Source organism: Lepidochelys kempii, chromosome 24, assembly GCF_965140285.1.
Source record: "Lepidochelys kempii isolate rLepKem1 chromosome 24, rLepKem1.hap1, whole genome shotgun sequence".
In the NCBI taxonomy this organism is placed as follows: Eukaryota; Metazoa; Chordata; order Testudines; family Cheloniidae; genus Lepidochelys; species Lepidochelys kempii.
Window position 1 is genome coordinate 12,938,407 of NC_136403.1, and position 21,174 is coordinate 12,959,580.

The 21,174-nt window shown below is 62.9% G+C and overlaps 1 protein-coding gene across 1 annotated transcript in view; it reads right to left on the reverse strand.

Moving 5' to 3' along the window:
- ARHGAP33 (Rho GTPase activating protein 33) overlaps window positions 1-21,174 on the reverse strand; it is a 58,038-nt gene that overhangs the window by 24,371 nt on the left and 12,493 nt on the right. The window contains exons 4-14 of the mRNA XM_078850391.1: window positions 20,288-20,372; window positions 19,644-19,730; window positions 19,143-19,280; window positions 18,572-18,664; window positions 17,858-17,980; window positions 17,471-17,548; window positions 14,130-14,196; window positions 13,091-13,159; window positions 6,799-6,960; window positions 6,132-6,234; window positions 5,522-5,666 (exon numbers count right to left, since the gene is read on the reverse strand). Of these exons, the coding sequence (XP_078706517.1) occupies window positions 5,522-5,666; window positions 6,132-6,234; window positions 6,799-6,960; window positions 13,091-13,159; window positions 14,130-14,196; window positions 17,471-17,548; window positions 17,858-17,980; window positions 18,572-18,664; window positions 19,143-19,280; window positions 19,644-19,730; window positions 20,288-20,372 (1,150 nt within the window). The remainder of the gene's footprint in view (window positions 1-5,521; window positions 5,667-6,131; window positions 6,235-6,798; window positions 6,961-13,090; window positions 13,160-14,129; window positions 14,197-17,470; window positions 17,549-17,857; window positions 17,981-18,571; window positions 18,665-19,142; window positions 19,281-19,643; window positions 19,731-20,287; window positions 20,373-21,174) is intronic.

Sequence of the window (21,174 nt, forward strand, 5' to 3'; positions counted from 1 at the left end):
TGCGGGGGTAGGGGAATTGGGGGGCGGGGAATGCGGGGGTGGGGGAATTGGGGGGCGGGGAATGCGGGGGTGGGAGTTCGGGGGGCAGGGAATGCGGGGGTGGGGAGTTCGGGGGGCAGGGAATGCGGGGGTGGGGAATTGGGGGGCGGGGAATGCGGGGGTGGGAGTTGGGGGGCGGGGAATGCGGGGGTGGGGAATTGGGGGGCAGGGAATGCGGGGGTGGGAGTTCGGGGGCAGGGAATGCGGGGGTGGGGAGTTGGGGGGCAGGGAATGCGGGGGTGGGGAGTTGGGGGGCGGGGAATGCGGGGGTGGGAGTTCGGGGGGCAGGGAATGCGGGGGTGGGAGTTCGGGGGGCAGGGAATGCGGGGGTGGGGAGTTGGGGGGCGGGGAATGCGGGGGTAGGGGAATTGGGGGGCGGGGAATGCGGGGGTGGGAGTTCGGGGGGCAGGGAAGGCGGGGGTAGGGGAATTGGGGGGCGGGGAATGCGGGGGTGGGAGTTCGGGGGGCAGGGAATGCGGGGGTGGGGAGTTCGGGGGGCGGGGAATGCGGGGGTGGGGAATTGGGGGGCGGGGAATGCGGGGGTGGGAGTTGGGGGGCGGGGAATGCGGGGGTGGGGAATTGGGGGGCAGGGAATGCGGGGGTGGGAGTTCGGGGGCAGGGAATGCGGGGGTGGGGAGTTGGGGGGCGGGGAATGCGGGGGTGGGAGTTCGGGGGGCAGGGAATGCGGGGGTGGGGAGTTGGGGGGCGGGGAATGCGGGGGTGGGGAGTTGGGGGGCGGGGAATGCGGGGGTGGGGAGTTCGGGGGGCAGGGAATGCGGGGGTGGGGAGTTGGGGGGCGGGGAATGCGGGGGTGGGGAGTTCGGGGGCAGGGAATGCGGGGGTGGGGAGTTGGGGGGCGGGGAATGCGGGGGTGGGAGTTCGGGGGGCAGGGAATGCGGGGGTGGGGAGTTGGGGGGCGGGGAATGCGGGGGTGGGAGTTCGGGGGGCAGGGAATGCGGGGGTGGGGAGTTGGGGGGCGGGGAATGCGGGGGTGGGAGTTCGGGGGGCAGGGAATGCGGGGGTGGGGAGTTGGGGGGCGGGGAATGCGGGGGTGGGAGTTCGGGGGCAGGGAATGCGGGGGTGGGAGTTCGGGGGCAGGGAATGCGGGGGTGGGAGTTCGGGGGGCAGGGAATGTGGGGGTGGGGGGTTGGGGGGCGGGGAATGCGGGGGTGGGAGTTCGGGGGGCAGGGAATGCGGGGGTGGGGAGTTGGGGGGCAGGGAATGCGGGGGTGGGAGTTCGGGGGGCAGGGAATGCGGGGGTGGGAGTTCGGGGGCGGGGAATGCGGGGGTAGGGGAATTGGGGGGCGGGGAATGCGGGGGGTGGGAGTTCGGGGGCAGGGAATGCGGGGGTGGGGAGTTGAGGGGCGGGGAATGCGGGGGTGGGAGTTCGGGGGCAGGGAATGCGGGGGTGGGAGTTGGGGGGCGGGGAATGCGGGGGTGGGAGTTCGGGGGCAGGGAATGCGGGGGTGGGGAGTTGGGGGGCAGGGAATGCGGGGGTGGGGAGTTGGGGGGCGGGGAATGCGGGGGTGGGGAGTTGGGGGGCAGGGAATGCGGGGGTGGGGAATTGGGGGGCGGGGAATGCGGGGGTGGGAGTTCGGGGGGCGGGGAATGCGGGGGTGGGGAGTTGGGGGGCGGGGAATGCAGGGGTGGGGAGTTGGGGGGCGGGGAATGCGGGGGTGGGAGTTCGGGGGCAGGGAATGCGGGGGTGGGGAGTTCGGGGGGCAGGGAATGCGGGGGTGGGGAATTGGGGGGCGGGGAATGCGGGGGTGGGGAGTTGGGGGGCAGGGAATGCGGGGGTGGGGAGTTCGGGGGGCAGGGAATGCGGGGGTGGGGAATTGGGGGGCGGGGAATGCAGGGGTGGGGAGTTGGGGGGCGGGGAATGCGGGGGTGGGAGTTCGGGGGCAGGGAATGCGGGGGTGGGGAATTGGGGGGCGGGGAATGCGGGGGTGGGGAGTTGGGGGGCGGGGAATGCGGGGGTGGGAGTTCGGGGGGCGGGGAATGCGGGGGTGGGAGTTCGGGGGGCAGGGAATGCGGGGGTGGGGAGTTGGGGGGCGGGGAATGCAGGGGTGGGGAATTGGGGGGCGGGGAATGCGGGGGTGGGAGTTTGGGGGCGGGGAATGCGGGGGTGGGGAGTTGGGGGGCGGGGAATGCGGGGGTGGGGAGTTGGGGGGCGGGGAATGCGGGGGTGGGAGTTCGGGGGCAGGGAATGCGGGGGTGGGGAGTTGGGGGGCAGGGAATGCGGGGGTGGGAGTTCGGGGGGCAGGGAATGCGGGGGTGGGGAGTTGGGGGGCGGGGAATGCGGGGGTGGGGAGTTGGGGGGCGGGGAATGCGGGGGTGGGAGTTCGGGGGCGGGGAATGCGGGGGTGGGAGTTGGGGGGCAGGGAATGCGGGGGTGGGGAGTTGGGGGGCAGGGAATGCGGGGGTGGGGAGTTGGGGGGCAGGGAATGCGGGGGTGGGAGTTCGGGGGCAGGGAATGCGGGGGTGGGGAGTTGGGGGGCAGGGAATGCGGGGGTGGGGAATTGGGGGGCGGGGAATGCGGGGGTGGGAGTTCGGGGGCAGGGAATGCGGGGGTGGGGAATTGGGGGGCGGGGAATGCGGGGGTGGGAGTTCGGGGGGCGGGGAATGCGGGGGTGGGAGTTCGGGGGCAGGGAATGCGGGGGTGGGAGTTCGGGGGCAGGGAATGCGGGGGTGGGGAGTTGGGGGGCAGGGAATGCGGGGGTGGGAGTTCGGGGGCAGGGAATGCGGGGGTGGGAGTTCGGGGGGCAGGGAATGCGGGGGTGGGGAGTTGGGGGGCAGGGAATGCGGGGGTGGGGAATTGGGGGGCGGGGAATGCGGGGGTGGGAGTTCGGGGGCAGGGAATGCGGGGGTGGGGAATTGGGGGGCGGGGAATGCGGGGGTGGGAGTTCGGGGGGCGGGGAATGCGGGGGTGGGGAGTTGGGGGGCGGGGAATGCGGGGGTGGGAGTTCGGGGGCAGGGAATGCGGGGGTGGGAGTTCGGGGGCAGGGAATGCGGGGGTGGGGAGTTGGGGGGCAGGGAATGCGGGGGTGGGAGTTCGGGGGCAGGGAATGCGGGGGTGGGAGTTCGGGGGGCAGGGAATGCGGGGGTGGGGAGTTGGGGGGCAGGGAATGCGGGGGTGGGGAATTGGGGGGCGGGGAATGCGGGGGTGGGAGTTCGGGGGGCGGGGAATGCGGGGGTGGGAGTTCGGGGGCAGGGAATGCGGGGGTGGGGAGTTGGGGGGCAGGGAATGCGGGGGTGGGAGTTCGGGGGCAGGGAATGCGGGGGTGGGGAGTTGGGGGGCGGGGAATGCGGGGGTGGGAGTTCGGGGGGCAGGGAATGCGGGGGTGGGGAGTTGGGGGGCGGGGAATGCGGGGGTGGGGAGTTCGGGGGGCGGGGAATGCGGGGGTGGGAGTTCGGGGGGCGGGGAATGCGGGGGTGGGAGTTGGGGGGCGGGGAATGCGGGGGTGGGGAGTTGGGGGGCGGGGAATGCGGGGGTGGGAGTTGGGGGGCGGGGAATGCGGGGGTGGGGAGTTGGGGGGCAGGGAATGCGGGGGTGGGGGGTTGGGGGGCGGGGAATGCGGGGGTGGGAGTTCGGGGGGCGGGGAATGCGGGGGTGGGGAGTTGGGGGGCGGGGAATGCGGGGGTGGGGAGTTCGGGGGGCGGGGAATGCGGGGGTGGGAGTTCGGGGGGCGGGGAATGCGGGGGTGGGGAGTTGGGGGGCGGGGAATGCGGGGGTGGGAGTTCGGGGGCGGGGAATGCGGGGGTGGGAGTTCGGGGGCAGGGAATGCGGGGGTGGGAGTTCGGGGGCGGGGAATGCGGGGGTGGGAGTTCGGGGGCAGGGAATGCGGGGGTGGGAGTTCGAGGGGCGGGGAATGCGGGGGTGGGGAGTTGGGGGGCGGGGAATGCGGGGGTGGGGAGTTCGGGGGCGGGGAATGCGGGGGTGGGGAGTTGGGGGGCGGGGAATGCGGGGGTGGGAGTTCGGGGGCGGGGAATGCGGGGGTGGGGAGTTCGGGGGCGGGGAATGCGGGGGTGGGGGGTTGGGGGGCGGGGAATGCGGGGGTGGGGAATTGGGGGGCGGGGAATGCGGGGGTGGGAGTTCGGGGGCGGGGAATGCGGGGGTGGGAGTTCGGGGGCAGGGAATGCGGGGGTGGGAGTTCGAGGGGCGGGGAATGCGGGGGTGGGAGTTGGGGGGCGGGGAATGCGGGGGTGGGGAGTTGGGGGGCGGGGAATGCGGGGGTGGGGAGTTGGGGGGCGGGGAATGCGGGGGTGGGAGTTCGGGGGCGGGGAATGCGGGGGTGGGGAGTTGGGGGGCGGGGAATGCGGGGGTGGGGAATTGGGGGGCGGGGAATGCGGGGGTGGGAGTTGGGGGGCGGGGAATGCGGGGGTGGGAATTGGGGGGCGGGGAATGCGGGGGTGGGGAGTTGGGGGGCGGGGAATGCGGGGGTGGGAGTTCGGGGGCGGGGAATGCGGGGGTGGGGAGTTCGGGGGCGGGGAATGCGGGGGTGGGGGGTTGGGGGGCGGGGAATGCGGGGGTGGGGAATTGGGGGGCGGGGAATGCGGGGGTGGGAGTTGGGGGGCGGGGAATGCGGGGGTGGGAATTGGGGGGCGGGGAATGCGGGGGTGGGAGTTCGGGGGCAGGGAATGCGGGGGTGGGGGGTTGGGGGGCGGGGAATGCGGGGGTGGGAGTTCGGGGGCAGGGAATGCGGGGGGGGGAGTTCGGGGGCGGGGAATGCGGTGGTGGGGAGTTGGGGGGCGGGGAATGCGGGGGTGGGAGTTCGGGGGCAGGGAATGCGGGGGTGGGAGTTCGGGGGGCAGGGAATGCGGGGGTGGGAGTTCGGGGGGCAGGGAATGCGGGGGTGGGGAGTTGGGGGGCGGGGAATGCGGGGGTGGGAGTTCGGGGGCGGGGAATGCGGGGGTGGGGAGTTGGGGGGCGGGGAATGCGGGGGTGGGGGGTTGGGGGGCGGGGAATGCGGGGGTGGGAGTTCGGGGGCAGGGAATGCGGGGGTGGGAGTTCGGGGGCGGGGAATGCGGGGGTGGGGAGTTGGGGGGCGGGGAATGCGGGGGTGGGAGTTCGGGGGCGGGGAATGCGGGGGTGGGGAGTTGGGGGGCGGGGAATGCGGGGGTGGGGGGTTGGGGGGCGGGGAATGCGGGGGTGGGAGTTCGGGGGCGGGGAATGCAGGGGTGGGAGTTCGGGGGCGGGGAATGCGGGGGTGGGAGTTGGGGGGCGGGGAATGCGGGGGTGGGAGTTGGGGGGCGGGGAATGCGGGGGTGGGAGTTCGGGGGCGGGGAATGCGGGGGTGGGAGTTCGGGGGCGGGGAATGCAGGGGTGGGGAATTGGGGGGCGGGGAATGCGGGGGTGGGAGTTGGGGGGCAGGGAATGCGGGGGTGGGGAGTTGGGGGGCGGGGAATGCGGGGGTGGGAATTGGGGGGCAGGGAATGCGGGGGTGGGGGGTTGGGGGGCAGGCGGGGGGCATCCCGGGCTCACCGCGAACTTGTGGTACAGCTGGTAGGTGAGCAGCGGGTTGGGCAGCTCGCGGAAGTACAGCTTGCACAGGGAGCTCACGCAGTGGATGTCCTGCAGGTAGGTCGCCCGGCCCAGCTCTGGCACCCGCTCGCTGTCGAACTCGTGCCTGATGGAAGGGGAGAGCGGGTATGGGCGGGCCAGCGTCTGCCCCCAACCCCTGCCCCCTAACCCAGCCACCCAACCCTGCCCCCCAACCCTGCTCTCCCGTGCCCTGCCCCCTACACCCTGACCTCAATCCCTCCCCCAACCCTGCCCGCTACACCCTGTGCCCTACAGTCTGCCCCCAGACCCTGCCGCCCTGCCTCCTAAGCCAGCTCCCCCTGGGCCCAGCCCCCTAACTCTTCTCCCTGCACCCTTCTTCCCTTGCCCTGCCTCTTCACCTTACTCCCTAACCCTGGGGGCCAGTCTGGTACCACCCCACACAGTGCCCTGAACCCCCCAACCCTTCCCTATCTATTGCTGTGCCCTGCGCCTGTCCTGTGCCCAAATCCCCCCCGCTGCCTGCCACTCCCCTGTGCCCCCCGTCCTGTGCCCCCCCCCCGCTAGGCACCCCCAGCTCCCCAGGCCCCACCGCAGCTTCTGGATGTTGGAGGCAACGCCCGAGAGGCGATAGATCCCGTCCACCAGGCCATGCTTCTCGATGAACTCCGAGCAGCAGCGCAGGACCTGGGGAACTGCAGGAGGCACGAGGTAAGCAGATGTCATGGGAATGGACGGCGGCACCAAGACCTCCAGCGCCAGGCCAGGAGGGGGCGGCGGGGGGGCAGCATAGCTGGGGGATGGGATGTGGCACCCTGTAGCGCCAGGCCGGAAGATGGGTCGTGGCCAGGGCGCACCCAGGGGGGAAGGGAGGCAGTGCCCCGTAGTGCCAGGCTTAGAGACGGGGTGTAGCCAGGATACGGGGTGCAGCCGGGGGGGATGGGAGGCAGCACCCCATAGTGCCATACCAGGAGATGGGGCATGGACGGAGGATGGGGCGTGGTCAGGGGGAATGGGAGGCAGTGCCCCATAGCGCCAGGCTGTGGGAGAGGTGTGGGCAGGGGGATGGGAGGCAGCACCCCATAGCAACAGGCTGGGAGACGGGGTACAGCCGGGGGATTGGAGGAAGTGCCCCATAACCCCGGGCAGGGAGCCGAGATCTGGCCAGGGGGATGGGAGGCAATCCCTCACAGCACAAGGCCAGGAGAAGCAGCGTGGCAGGTGGATGGAGATAACGCCCTGTATGCCAGGGGTCTCACCATCGTGCCCCGAGTTCAGGAGGTGCTCCCCCAGGTCACAGCCGAAGACACGCTCACGCAGGATCCCGCGCTGCTTCAGTCGCTGCTTGCTGGGCCGCGACTTTATGAAGGTGCGAAGGAAACCGAGGAGCTTCCCGTGCTTCTTACACACTGTGTCACGAACTGGGAACAGCCACACATAACACTGCATGAGGACAGCTCGCCCGGCACTGGGACACAGCCACCTCTGGGGCGGGGCAGCTGGGAACAGCCGCACATAACACTGCACGGGGACAGCTCGCCCGACACTGGGACACAGCCACCTCTGGGGCGGGGCAGCCAGGAAGAGCCACACAACACCGAACAGGGATAGTTCACCCCACGCTAGGACGCAGCCACCTCTTGGGCAGGGCAGCCAGAAACAGTGGCACATAACACTGCATGGGGACAGCTTGTCCAGCACTGGGATGCAGCCACCTCTGTGACGGGGCAGCCAGGAACAGCCGCACATAACACCTCATGAGTATGGTTCACCTGGCCCTGGGACGCAGCCACATCTGGGGTAGGGCGGACAGTAACAGCCACACATAACACCACATGGGGACGGCTTGCTCGGTGCTTGGACACAGCCACTTCTGGGGTGGGGCAGCTGGGAACAGTGGCACATAGCCCTACACAGGAACAGATCTCCTGGTTCTGGGACGCAGCCACCTCTGGGGCAGGGAACCCTGGAACAGCCGCACATAATACTACACAGGGACAGCTCGTCCGGCGCTGGGATGCAACCACCTCTGGGGCAGGGCAACCAGGAACAGCCACACATAACACCACACAGGGACAGCTCACCCAGTAATGGGACGCAGTCACCACTGAGGCGGGGCAGAGGGGAACAGCCACACATAACCACCACAAGAGGATGGTTCACTTGGCCCTGAGACACAGCCACCTCTGGGGCAGGGCAGCTGGGAACAGCCGCACATAAACCCGCACAGGAATGCAGCCACCTCTGGGGCGGGGCAGTCACGAAGAGCCACACATAATACCATATGGGGACAGCTCATTCGGTACTAAGATACAGCCATGTCTGGGGCAGCGCAGGTGGGAAAAGTGGCATATAATGCTGCATGGGGACATATTGCTACGTGCTACCCCAGGGCAGTGGCCTTGTCCTCTATCAAGGCAAACACCGTGGCAGACACACTGCTGACCATTTTCAGCAGAGTGGAGTTCCCCAAGTGGGTCCTTACAGACCAGGGGTCCAACTTCATGTCAACCCTGCTCCTGTGCTTGTGGGAGCAGTGTGGGGTCCGGCACTTCTCGGCCTCAGCGTATAACCCTCAGTCCAATGGGCTGGTGGAGAGGTTCAATGGGACCCTAAAGATGATGCTGAAAACCTTTATGGACAAGTATTTACCCCACCTGCTGTTTGTACACAGGGAAATGCCCCAGGAATCCACAGGGTTTTCCCCATTCGAGTTGCTGTATGGGAGGAGAGTGAGGGGAGCCCGGACTTGATGAGGGATGAGTGGAGGGGAAGGCCTCCCCCGATGGAGAATCAGTGGTGGAGTATGTACTGACCTTCTGGGAAAGGCTCGTGGAGCTTATGGGCTTGGCCAGGGGAAACCTAGCCAGGGCACAGAGGAAGCAGAAGGTCTGGTACGACCACTCAGCACATGTCCGCTCCTATGGTACCGGGGACCAGGTGATGCTTCTCATCCCCATGAGGAAGAATGATCTGCAAGCTGCCTGGTCATCAGACAGGTAAACGAGGTGAACTGTGTAGAGGAACTGTCCACCGGGTGCTGCATTCATACCCCGTCCCCTGTGTGCCCCCAAACTCCAACTGGCCTGGGCTCACTAACCTGGCTGTTCACCAGATGGAGACGGGAGCCAACCCCCCCATCAGGTGTTCCCCATTCAGGGTCTCTGAGAAAGCAGCCCAGGACTTGGAGAGACAGGTCGGAGACATGCTGGATTTAGGGGTGATCCAGCCGTCCTCCAGCCCCTGGGCCTCTCCCATAGTACTGGTCCCCAAGAAGGACGGATCAATCTGGTTTTGTGTGGACTATCGGAAGCTCAATGCCGTCACCATGTCCAATGCCTATCCCATGCCTAGGTCCGATGAGATCCTTGACAAGTTGTGGGGTGCCCGGTACCTCACTACTATGGATCACACCAAAGGCTACTGGCAGGTGCCTTTGGACCCAGAGGCCAGGGCAAAGTCTGCCTTTCATAGAATCATAGAATATCAGGGTTGGAAGGGACCTCAGGAGGTCATCTAGTCCAACCTCCTGCTCAAAGCAGGACCAATCCCCAATTAAATCATCCCAGCCAGGGCTTTGTAAAGCCTGACCTTAAAAACTTCTAAGGAAGGAGATTTCACCACTTCCCTAGGTAACGCATTCCAGTGTTTCACCACCCTCCTAGTGAAAAAGTTTTTCCTAATATCCAACCTAAACCTCCCCCACTGCAACTTGAGACCATTACTCCTTGTCCTGTCCTCTTCTACCACTGAGAATAGTCTAGAACCATCCTCTCTGGAAACACCTCTCAGGTAGTTAAAAGCAGCTATCAAATCCCCCTTCATTCTTCTCTTCTGCAGACTAAACAATCCCAGTTCCCTCAGCCTCTCCTCATAACTCATGTGTTCCAGACCCTTAATCATTTTTGTTGCCCTTCGCTGGACTCTCTCCAATTTATCTACATCCTTCTTGTAGTGTGGGGCCCAAAACTGGACACAGTACTCCAGATGAGGCCTCACCAATGTCGAATAGAGGGGAATGATCACGTCCCTCGATCTGCTCGCTATGCCCCTACTTACACATCCCAAAATGCCATTGGCCTTCTTGGCTACAAGGGCACACTGCTGACTCATATCCAGCTTCTCGTCCACTGTCACCCCTAGGTCCTTTTCCGCAGAACTGCTGCCTAGCCATTCGGTCCCTAGTCTGTAGCTCTGCATTGGGTTCTTCTGTCCTAAATGCAGGACCCTGCACTTATCCTTATTGAACCTCATCAGATTTCTTTTGGCCCAATCCTCCAATTTGTCTAGGTCCCTCTGTATCCTATCCCTGCCCTCCAGCGTATCTACCACTCCTCCCAGTTTAATATCATCTGCCTTTACCTCCCCCACCCCCGGGCTCTTCGAGTTCCTAGTCCTGCCTTTTGGCCTCAAGGGGGCACCTGCCACCTTCCAGCGCCTGGTGGATCAGTTACTAAGGGGGATGGAGGACTTTGCTCTAGCCCAGTGCTTCTCAAGCTCTCTGATGTGCGGGACCAGCAATTTTTTCCCCCAACGTGTGCGCAGACCAGCAGCCGATGGCTCGCGGACCGGCACTGGTCCGCGGACCACAACTTTGAGTAGCACTGCTCTACCGTATATTGACGATATCTGTGTCTTTAGCCAGACCTGGGAGGACCACGTGTCCCAAGTGAAGAGGGTGCTGGGTTGCCTCCAGGATGCAGGGCTGACCATAAAAGCTGGAACGTGCAAGGTAGGGATGGCAGAGGTGACATACCTGGGCCACAAGGTGGGGAGCAGCCACCTGAAGCTGGAGCCGGCCAAAGTGAAGGCAATCAAGGACTGGCCTGCTCCCCAGACTAAGAAGCAGGTCCAGGCTTTCATTGAGATGGTGGGGTACTACTGGAGGTTTGTGCCCCACTTTAGCTCCCTGGCAGCTCCCCTCACGGAGCTTTGTAGGAAGGGGAAGCTGGATAAGATGGTCTGGACCAAGCAGTGCCAGAGGGCTCTCTGTGTGCTGAAGGGCGCACTTATCCAAAGCCCGGTGCTGGTAAACCCAGATTTTAACAAACCCTTCCTGGTGTTCACCAACGCCTCAGACACAAGGCTGGGTGCGGTGCTGATGCAAACTCATACTAAGGGGGAGAGACACCCCATTGTGTACCTGAGCAAGAAGCTGCTGCCCCGGGAGTAGCACTATGCAGCCATAGAGAAGGAACGCCTGGCCATGGTGTGGGCCCTTAAAAAGCTGAAGCCGTATCTATTTGGGTGGCACTTTACTGTGTACACTGACCATTCACCCCTGATGTGGCTGCACCTAATGAAAGGGGCTAATGCCAAGCTGCTGACATGGGGCCTTCTCCTCCAGGGTTATGACATGGAGGAAGTCCATGTGTGGGGGAGTGCCAATGTTATAGCCCATGCTTTATCATGGGGCGGGGGCCCTGAACTTCCCCAGGTCACTGGCTAAGTGACCCCGCTCAGTTCAGACTCGAAGGGGGGAGAGATGTGACTAAGTGGGGGATTTTCATGGTTTTTTCAATAGTTTGCATGCACAGGGGGTGGGACTCAGTTTCCCTGGGCATTACTGGTTTAACGAGGTGGTGGAAGAGGGAGTTTGTTGTTACAGAGGATCAGTGACAGAACTTGGGACCTTGGCCAATGGCCGGGAGAATGGGTACCCCAGATACTGGTGACCTGGCGACCGGGATGCCCAGCTCAGACGCCACAGCCAGTGGGCTGTGCAAAGTGGACCCTGGTCAGCTGACCAGCCAGAGGGGTACAAAGCAGGGCTGAGAGGAGAGGAGCCCCAGGCGACCCTATTTACCTGGACAAAAGACAAAGGACAGAGGCGGGGCTTGGGGGCAGGTGATATTGGAAGCCCAGCTGGAAGGAGGGGTTCTCTGGGCTGGCAGTGGAGAGCAGGCAGAGCCCCCCTGGATGCAGGGGAGGCTTAGATGTGCTGTGCTGGGGGAGGCCAGGCCTGAGGCCCTGAGAGTTTCCTCTGCTGGGTTCAGACGCTCAATAAACCCTCCTGTGTTACACTGGCTGAGAGTCGCTCCGGTCTAGAGAACAGGGGGGGCATTACTCCCTCTGGGCACGGAGGTCCTGGGGGTCCAGAGCGAATGGACTCCCTGAGGGGGCCCATGGAGAGAGTCAGGCGTGCTAAGGCTCAGAGGTGCGGTTCCAGGATGTGGAGGGGCTTAACCCCCAAGACAGAGTGGACCCCTGAGAAGGGCTGTCTCACTGAAGGGGGTTCCCCCCAGGGACCGTACAGGGCCAAGAGTGGGTACGACCTGGGAGTCTGTGACAATCACCACATGGGAACAGCTCGCCCAACATCGGTACGCAGACACCTCTGGGGCAGGGCAGCTAGGAACAGCATCACATGCCACCACTTGGGGACAGCTTGTCTGGCCACCTCTGGGGCAGGGCAGCAAGGACAGCAGCAAATAACACCACACGGGGACAGCTTGCTTGGCACTGGGACGCAGCCACCTCTGGGTTGGGGCATCTGGGAACAGCCGCATGTAACACCTCACAGGGACAGCTTGCCCACCGCTGGGATGCAGCCTCCTCTGGAGCAAGGCAGCCAGGAACAGCCGCACATACCACCACACAGGTACAGCTCGGCTGGTGCTGGGAGGCAGCCAAGCTCCCAGGCACCCAGCCCACCTCACCTCCTCCTCCTCTGTCTCTGCCTCCTCCCCTGAACGCACTGCATCCCTGCTCCTTCACCTATCTCCCAGTGCTTGCCACCACCAAACAGCTGTAGCAAGCTCTGGGAGGGAGGGGGGAGGAGGGGAACCTGGAACGCTCAGGGGAGGAGGCAGGGAAGAGGCGGAGCCGGGGTGGGGATTTGGGGAAGGGGTTGGAATGGGGGCAGGAGGGGGCAGGGCTGGGGTGGAATTGGGGTGGGACTGGGGGCAGAAGGGGGTCGAACACCCACCAGCACCAGTAGAAGTCAGCGCCTATGGGGCGGGCATCCAGAAACAGCTGCACATAACACCACATGGGGACGGCTCGCCCGGTGCTTGGACGCAGCCACCTCTGGAGTGGGGCACCCGGAAACAACTGCACATAACACCTCACAGGGACCGTTCGCCTGGCGCTGGGATACAGCCCCCTCTGGAGTGGGGTAGCCAGCAAAACCCACACATAACGCTACACGGGGACAGCTTGCCCAGCGTTAGGACACAGCCACCTCTGGGGCGGAGCAGTCGGGAACAGCCGCACAGAAACCCGCACAGGGAGTTTCGCCTAGCACTGGGACACAGCCACCTCTCGGGCACAGCAGACAGGAACAGTTACACATAACACCACACAGGGACAGCTCACCTGGCACTGGGACGCAGCCATTTCTGGGGTAGGGCGGACAGGAACAGCCACACAACACCACATGGGGACGGCTCTTTCTGTGCTGGGACAAAGCCACCTCTGGGGCGGGGCAAGTGGAAACAGCTGTATATAATGCTGCATGGAGACAGCTTGCCCAGCGCTGGGATGCAGAATGTTATTGTAGTGTTTCCCCCTGCCTCCCTTGTTTAGGCCCTCTATACCAGCTGTACTTACCCAACGTCGGGGAGAGGGGCCCCTGAGGCGGGAGGACCCCAGGGATGCTGGTGCCCATCCCGTCTGTGTCTGTTGGGGGAAACAGAGGGGAAGAAAAGGGGTTGGGATGGTGGAGACAGAGCCCCCCCCCCAGCACCCCAGATAAGGGTCACCCTGGGTCGCCCCTCCATGGAGCAGACATGGCCCGGCCCTGCTGAGCACCAGAACCCAAGACGTGTTGCAGAGTGCCGGAAAGACCCTGGAGTCCTTGGGGAGACCCCAGCTAGGGGGAAAAGGATGCCCCCATATACCAACCCCCATATACCCCCTTACCCAATCCCTGAACCCCATCCGCTCTGCACCCTGACACCCCAGTGCCCCCTGCCCCACTGCTATATCCCATCCCCTCCATAACCCACAATCCTGGCTACACCCCTACACCCTGTCCCCGCCATACCCCAACACCCCCTTACCCCGCCCCTGCATCCCATCCCCTCCGTACTCTGACACCCCAGTGCCCCCTAACCCCTGTCCTCTCCATACCCCCACATCCTCTGCCACACCCCTACAACCCAAACCCCGGGACACCCTTTCACCCCCTTACCACACCCCACAACCCATCCCCTCTGTACCCTGACATCCCAGCACCCCCTAACACCGTCCCCTCCATACCCCCATAACCCAGCACCCCCTGCCCCACCTACACCCCATCCCCTCCATGCACCCACACCCCAGTACCCTCTGCCCAACCTCTACACCCTGTCCCCCCACACTCCTGCCCTACCCCTACACCCCGTCCCCTCCATGCCCCCAAACCCCAGCACCCCTTACCCACCTCCTCTGTACCTCACAATCCAGCACCCCTTACCCCACCCCCTCCTTACCCCAACACACCATCTCCTCCCAACTCCCTGCCCCCACCCCAGCTTCCCAATATCCCCCATACACCTGCACCCCTCACCCTGTCTCCCCCTAAACACCCTGCCCCCTACCCCCCCAAGTCCCCAAGGCCACCTTTTTGTGGAGGAGCAGCACCCCAGCTGTGGGACCCAGGCATCACCTGCTTTGAGCCCTAGCGCCAGGCGGTCCGGAAAGAGCTCAACACACTCGCTGGGGAAGAAGCCGACCTGGCGAGACAGACAGATGGAGTCAGGGTCCACTGCCCCACCCCCAATAGCTGAACATGGGGGTGTGATGTATTGACATGAACTGTGACTGTATAGATCATTGTTGCAACCAATGTCCTATAGTGGCACCAAATCTTGTACAAAGGAGGTCAAGCAAGGTGTCTATGAAAAGGTTATGATCTGTTGGTTATGATTATGCTGTCTATATGCCTGTATCATTTTTTTAATTTAAAGTTATAAGTATTGGCTCTATACTGTCTGTATTTCAAACTTGTGCTATGCTTCTGGGTGACACCCCAGACAGTGTGGCATCAGCACAGCCTAGCCTGCTTGATGGCCCATTATGGACCATCAGCTACACAACTGACCCATTGAGAGAAGGTGGATACACCTTAGGGACCTGCCTATGGAGAGAACTCTGAGGCTTTCAAGCCGTGTGCTGGCCAGCTTGTGTTTAAAACAAAGGACGCACAGGCTGCATGGTAAGGGACTAGAAAAGGCAGCTGCATCTTCTCCATCTTGTCTTCAATCCTGCTTCTTATCTCTGGAGGAACTGTGCTACAAACTGAAGCTCTGAACGAAGGACTGAATGACCCATCCCAGCTGTGGATGTTCTCCAGAGACTTGATTTGAACCTGCAGCTTATTCCATCGCTGCTACAAACCTGAACCAAGAACTTTGCCATTACTTTGTGTAATTGATTTCTTTAACGAATTTTAACTCTCATCTATATTTCTTTCTTTTTATGAATAAACCTTTAGATTCTAAAGGATTGGCAACAGCATGATTTGTGGGTAAGATCTGACTTGTATATTGACCTGGGTCTGGGGCTTGGTCCTTTGGGATCGGGAGAACCTTTTTTTGGTTACTGAGGTATTGGTTTTCATAACCATTTGTCCCCACAATGAGGGGCACTGGTGGTGATACTGAGAAGAAACTGGAGTGCCTGAGGGAATTGCTTGTGTGACTTCTGGTTAGCCAGTGCGGTGAAACCAAAGTCCTCTCCGTTTGGTTGGTTTGGTGTGCCTTAGTAGTGAAGGAACCTCCAGCCTCGGGCTGTGACTGCCCTGCTCTAAGCAATTTGTCCTGAACTGATACTCTCAGTGTGTCCTGCCAAAGGCTGCTTTGTTACAGGAGGATCCCCACACGCTACCCCAAGACGGACACCCACTCGTCCCGTGTGGTAAATTCCTGCCCCACCCCCCGGATGGCATGGGGATCTGTCCATGTGACATGATGGAGGCCACTGGACACGATGAACCCCAGGGCTGAATCTGGAGCAGCCAAAGGTGTGAACTCAATGTGCATTCCTTAAACTGAATTAAGCCCCTGGGTGGGTGCTTAGCCTCCCAATGGCAGCAGTTCTTCCTAATCCACTTCCAAAGGGAGTGACGCTCACCCAGCTGCTGCCCACTCCCATTCGGAAGGAAAACGTTGTGATGAAGTGGAGTTTTCCTCCTTGTTACATTGTACATGAGCCTATGTGAGTCTTACTGTTTTGCATGAATATTGTGTGTGCCTCAGTTTCCCTGTGTACTGCACCAATGCCTTGGTAGTGGGAATAAGGGTGTGTGACTTTTGCTGAGACCCTTGGAGCAGTTGAGGCAGCTCCAGCTGCCTGCACATATGTTATGGCTTCATAACTTGAGACCCGGTAGAGGGGTGTGACCAGGGGACGCATTGCCCGGGAAGCGAGACAAAGACCAGGAGGGAGGGCTACAGGTGTGTTGGAGGTCAGGTCTCTGGTAGCTGGGCAGTCAGCTTTGGGGGACTTGGAGATGGGGGAGTCCAGGGCATCCTGCCCGGGGTCCCCCCAAAATAGACTTTGCTGAAAGTCAATGATTTCTGTGCTAACAAACTCTGTTCTTTGCTGTGTTCCTGTTGACTAATAAGCCTTCTGTTTTACTCACTGGTTGAGAGTCACTGCTGGCTGCAGCGTGGGGGTGCAGGGCTCTCTGACTTCCCCAGAGGTCCTGTCCAGCTTGACTCGCCAAGGGGAAGTGTATGGTATGAACAGGGATGCTGCATGCTCTGAGGTCAGACCAGGAAGGCCATAGCCAAGGAGGCTCCTTGCTGTGGGCAGTGTGCCCTGAGGGGAGTCACGCCACCCCAGAGTCCTGACTGGCTTCATACAGAGCAGGTCCGGCACATCGGGCCTGTGACTCCGTCACAACTTCCACACCGCCATTTAACTAATCCACTTTAACATCCAATCAGGATTAACCTACTACCAGTGAATCCAGATTAACGCACCAATCGCAAATCTGGATTTCTTTCCTAATCCATTTTCCTGGCAAATCTGGATTAACCAACCTAGAGTGAATGTATATTACCCCACCAACAGCAAATCTGGATTTCCTGACCTAATCCACTTTAATAATGAATCTGTATTAAACCATCACCAGTGAATCCAGATTTCCTTTCCTAAACCACTTTAACTGCGAATTCGGATTAACCTAACAACAGCAAATCCAAATTAACTCACCAACACTAAATCCGAATTAACCCTCCACCCGTGAATCTGGATGCCCGTTCCTGCGTGTCAATGGCTATGACAGACCCTCTGCCCCCAGAGCCCCCTGGTGTAGATGCAGCCTACGCCAACAGAGGCTCTTCTGCAGGCGCATACATACACACCCAGCACGGCACACCGATGGAAGCCCTCCTCTGTCGACACAGCTGGGTCTGTTCTGCTCTGGCCTGGGATGGGAAGGTCTGACACCCCAGACTGAGGGAGCTGTACCAGGATCAATTTTCAGAGTAGACCAAGCCCAAGTTAAATTGCATTCAGTTCCTCCTCCCAAACTGAAGCAGCCTGAATTCCGTTTAGCTTCATTCCCTTGCTAAGTGGGTTCGCCTCCTTGGGGCCAGGCAACTGCAGTGCAGATGGCAAGCATCCACCTGGGCAGCTAGTGAGCAATGGTTAAGCCCGCGTGACGCCCCGTACCAGGCCTGCCAGGCATCTGGGCCATGGGGGCTCACTGCCATAGCCGGGGGGGAAGTCAGCCATGGGGTGCGTGCTGGGGGGACCCAGTGGCAGGACCAGGGACCAGACACTGCCCAGACCCCAGGAGCCAGTGGGGCAGCTCAGCCGGAGCGGCGACTCCCCATGCCCCGAGCTGCCCCCCACCCTGCATTCCCACCCCCCCATGTGCCCCCATGCCCCTGGCTCTCCCATGCAGTCCCCCCACGGTGACCCAGGCATGGGGGGGCAATGTCCAGCAGGAAGCCCTCCCCCTCCCCCTCGCAGACCCTCCCCAAGCCCCACACCCACCTGGAAGCCGTGCTTTCCTCGCCACCAGCTGATCTCCTCCTTGGGGGGCATGTCGATTACTGACACAATGTCCCCGACCTGCGCTGAGCAGAGAGACAGTCAGGGGGACCCCGAGCCCCACAGGGCAGTGCCCCAGAGGGGGTTCTGGAGTTGTGAGCTTCCCCAGGGCAGTGCCCTAGCCAGAGCGGGAGGGGGCTCCAGGGCTGTGAGCTTCCCCAGGGCAGTGCCCCAGTCAGAAGGGGAAAGAGCTCTGGTGCTGTGAGATTCCCCAGGCCAGTGCCCCAGTTGGGTTGGAAGGGGGCTCCAGTGCTGTGAGCTTCCCCAGGACAGTGCTCCAGCCAGAGGGGGAGGGGGCTGTGGGGTTGGTGGTGCCCCTCCACACCTCACCTCGAAGGACAGCTCATCAGGGGCCTGGGCCGTGTAGCGCTTGATGACATGGGCGGCCGCGATGGCTGGGACGTTGATAGAGGCCTCCTCATTCACCAGCAGCCGGTTGCCATGGTTATCGATCTGCAACAGAGGAGGTGCAAGGATGAGCATGTGGCAAGGGGAAGACTGGATGGGGTGTGGGTCTGATCTGGGGGGGTGGGGTGAGCTTTGGGTCTGATGGGGGGGAGGGCAGGAGGGGGCTGTAGGTGGTCAGGGGTGGGGCCGATACTGGGCTGGAAGGCCTATAGGTCTGATGGGAGGGATACAGGGCTGGGGGACTGTAAGTCTGATTGGCGGGGGGAGGGCAGGAGGGGCTGTGGGTCTGACCAGGGGTAGGGTGGATGCCAGGCTGGATGGGCTCATGGGTCTGATGAGGAGGTGGGGGGATGCTGCGCGGCCTGGGCCGTGTGGGTGTGGGATTACCGGTCTGGACAGGGGCCGGGTCTGGTGCGGGGGTGGCGGGTTACTGGCCTCGACAGGGCCGGGGGTTGGTGTGGGGGTGGATGCTGGGCGGGACAGGCCTGTGGTCTGACGGGGGTGTGTGGGGTTACCAGCCTGGACAGGGCTGGGGGCCGGTGTGGGGGTGGATGGTGGGCAGAACAGGCCCATGGGTCTGACTGGGTGTGGGTCCCGTGCTGAACGGCCCCTACCTTTCCTGCCCCCCCATCTCACCTCCATCCAGGTGAGGACGGGCCCGCAGTTAATGTTGCTGTCCACAATGGCAGAGAGCTTCTCCAGATACTGCTGCAGGACTGGGGCCAGCATCTAGGGGGCAGAAGCAGAGTCAGGGCCTGGCAACCACCCCCCTCATGTCTGCCCCACAGCGAAGGCTCGTCTTGTGCTGAGATTCAGCCATCTCTGGGGTGGGGCAGCTGGGGAACAGCCACACATAATGCCGCCCAGGGAAGGTTTGCCTGGCGTGGAGATGCAGCCACCTCTGGGGTGGGGCAGCCGGGGAACAGCTGCACATAATGCTGAGGGACAGCTCGCCCAGTGCTGAAATACAGCCACCTCGGGTGTTGTGCAGCCGGGGTACCGCCACATGTAATGCTGCCTGGGGACACCTCGCTCAGTGCTGAGATACAGCCACCTCTGGGGCAGGGCAGCCGGGGAACAGCCACACATAATGCCACCCGGGGATGGCTCGCCCAGCACTGAGATGCAGCCACCTCTGGGCTGGGGCAGCCTGGGAACAGCCACAGAGCAAGTCCCCAAGCTCTGCCCAGCACCCCCCATGACTCACCTCAGCCTGTTCCCGGGCCTGGCAGGGCGGTGGCAGCTCGGGCAGCTGGGAGAAGCGGCGGTCGAAGATGCAGCAGTGCAGGTGCCCGTCCAGCCTGCAGAACTCCTCATAGCTGCGGTGAACGGGCCACGTCTTCCCCTGCGGGGTGGGAGGCAAAGTGGGATGTCAGCTGGGGGCGAGGGAGGGGGACACTGGTGAGGTGGGGCTGGGAGGTGCTGTGGCAGCTGAGGACGGAGTGGGGGATGGATCTGGGGGGCTAAAGAAGGAAAGTGGGGAGCAGTGGCACTGTGTGGGGTGCCACTGTGGGGCACGACAGGATGGACCAAGGGGGGACTGCAGGGGAAAGGGGAGGGGGTGGGTCCCCTCTCCCCCTCAGCAGTTGGCATGGCAGAGGGGACCCCAGCTGGAGAGGAGGGACCCGGGTTGGGAATGGGAGGGTCAGGAAGGGGGGGCTCTGGGGAAGATTGGGAATGGGGGGGCTGGGAGGGGGGCTCCACTCACCTGGCAGGTGACCTGGACGATGAAGAGCAGCTCCCCGTCCCCCAGGGTACCAGGCAGCCCCTCCCCTTGCTCGGAGGCCAGCAGGAGCTGTGGGCATACAGTGGGTGAGAGGTGCCCTTGAGGGACCCAGGCATCCGGGGCAAGTTGTCTCCCCGGCATCACTTGGAGCACGCTCAGTCCAGATCCCCTGAATGTCCCCCCTTATCCCAGGAGAGAGAACCCAAGTGTCCGGGAGAGAACTCAAGCGTTTGGGAGTTCAGTCCCCAACCCGACACCAAACCTGCATCTGATCCCCAGTTGGGACCCAATGTCTAGGTAGCCCTCCACAGTTTCTGCTCCAGCAAGAGACGCTCCCACCTCCCCAAGGACCCAGCTGTCTGGGAGATGACCCCCCACCTGTCCCTGTACATGGGACCTAGGCAACCAGAAAAGCCCCCCAAATTGGACCCAGGCATCCGGGTGACCAACCATCCTCGCCCAGAAAGGTCTGGGGCAGCACCTGGGAAGAGGATTGCCTGGATGGGACTTAGGAGTCGGGGAAGAGGCTCTCTGGGGAGGGGACTAGGGGTACAGGAAGAGGGATCCCAGGGGGGACCCAGGCATTAGGGATTGGGGCTCCCCAGGGGGCCACGGTGGTTGCTCACCTGGATGTGTCCAAAGTCCACGGCCTCGTAGTGGAAGTGGGCGCATTCAGCCAGCTTGGGGAAATGGGCTCGGGTGATGGACAGCCTGGGGGGAGAGGACACCCCACTGTACCCCATTGTGCCCCCACAGCATCCTACTGTACCCCACCCCTGCTGCAACCCACACAGCACCACACTGAACCCCACCCTGCTGTACCCCACAAAGCACCCCACCCCCACTGTCCCTAGTCCCCCTGTGTGTTCCACACAGCACCCCACACCCGCTGTACCCCATACAGCACCCCATCCCCACTGTCCCCACTGTCTCCCAGTGTGCCCCACACAACACCCCACTGTACCCCACCCCCGCTGCACCCCACAGCACCCCCATTGTACCCCACTGTCCCCACTGTACCCCAGTGTGCCTCATGAAGCACCCCACTGTACCCCATCCCTGCTGTACCCCACACAGCACTGGGTACCCTGATCCCTTCATGATACCCCTCAAAGCATAGATTACCCCAACATGCCATGGTACCCAACGATAAATAATCCCACTATTTAGAAGGAGGGTGGGGTGTGACTGAGCAAGAGCCAGGCATCCATGTGGGCTGCTCTCTGCAACTGCGCAGCACCAGAAACCCTTGGGACGGGGACAGATCATCAGAGAGAAAAATCTCGTAACAACGGCGCCGTGTGAACCCCGGGTGCACACACCCCAGACATTGCCCGGGGACACCGCTGGGGACACCACCACCAAGTGGGGATTTTCCCTTATTATGTTGTATGTGAGTCTTACTGTTTTGCATGAATACTGTGTGTGCCTCAGTTTCCCTGTGTGCTGCACCAATACCTCAGTGGTGGGAATAGGGGTGTGTGACTTTGGCTGAGACCTCTGGGGCAGGTGA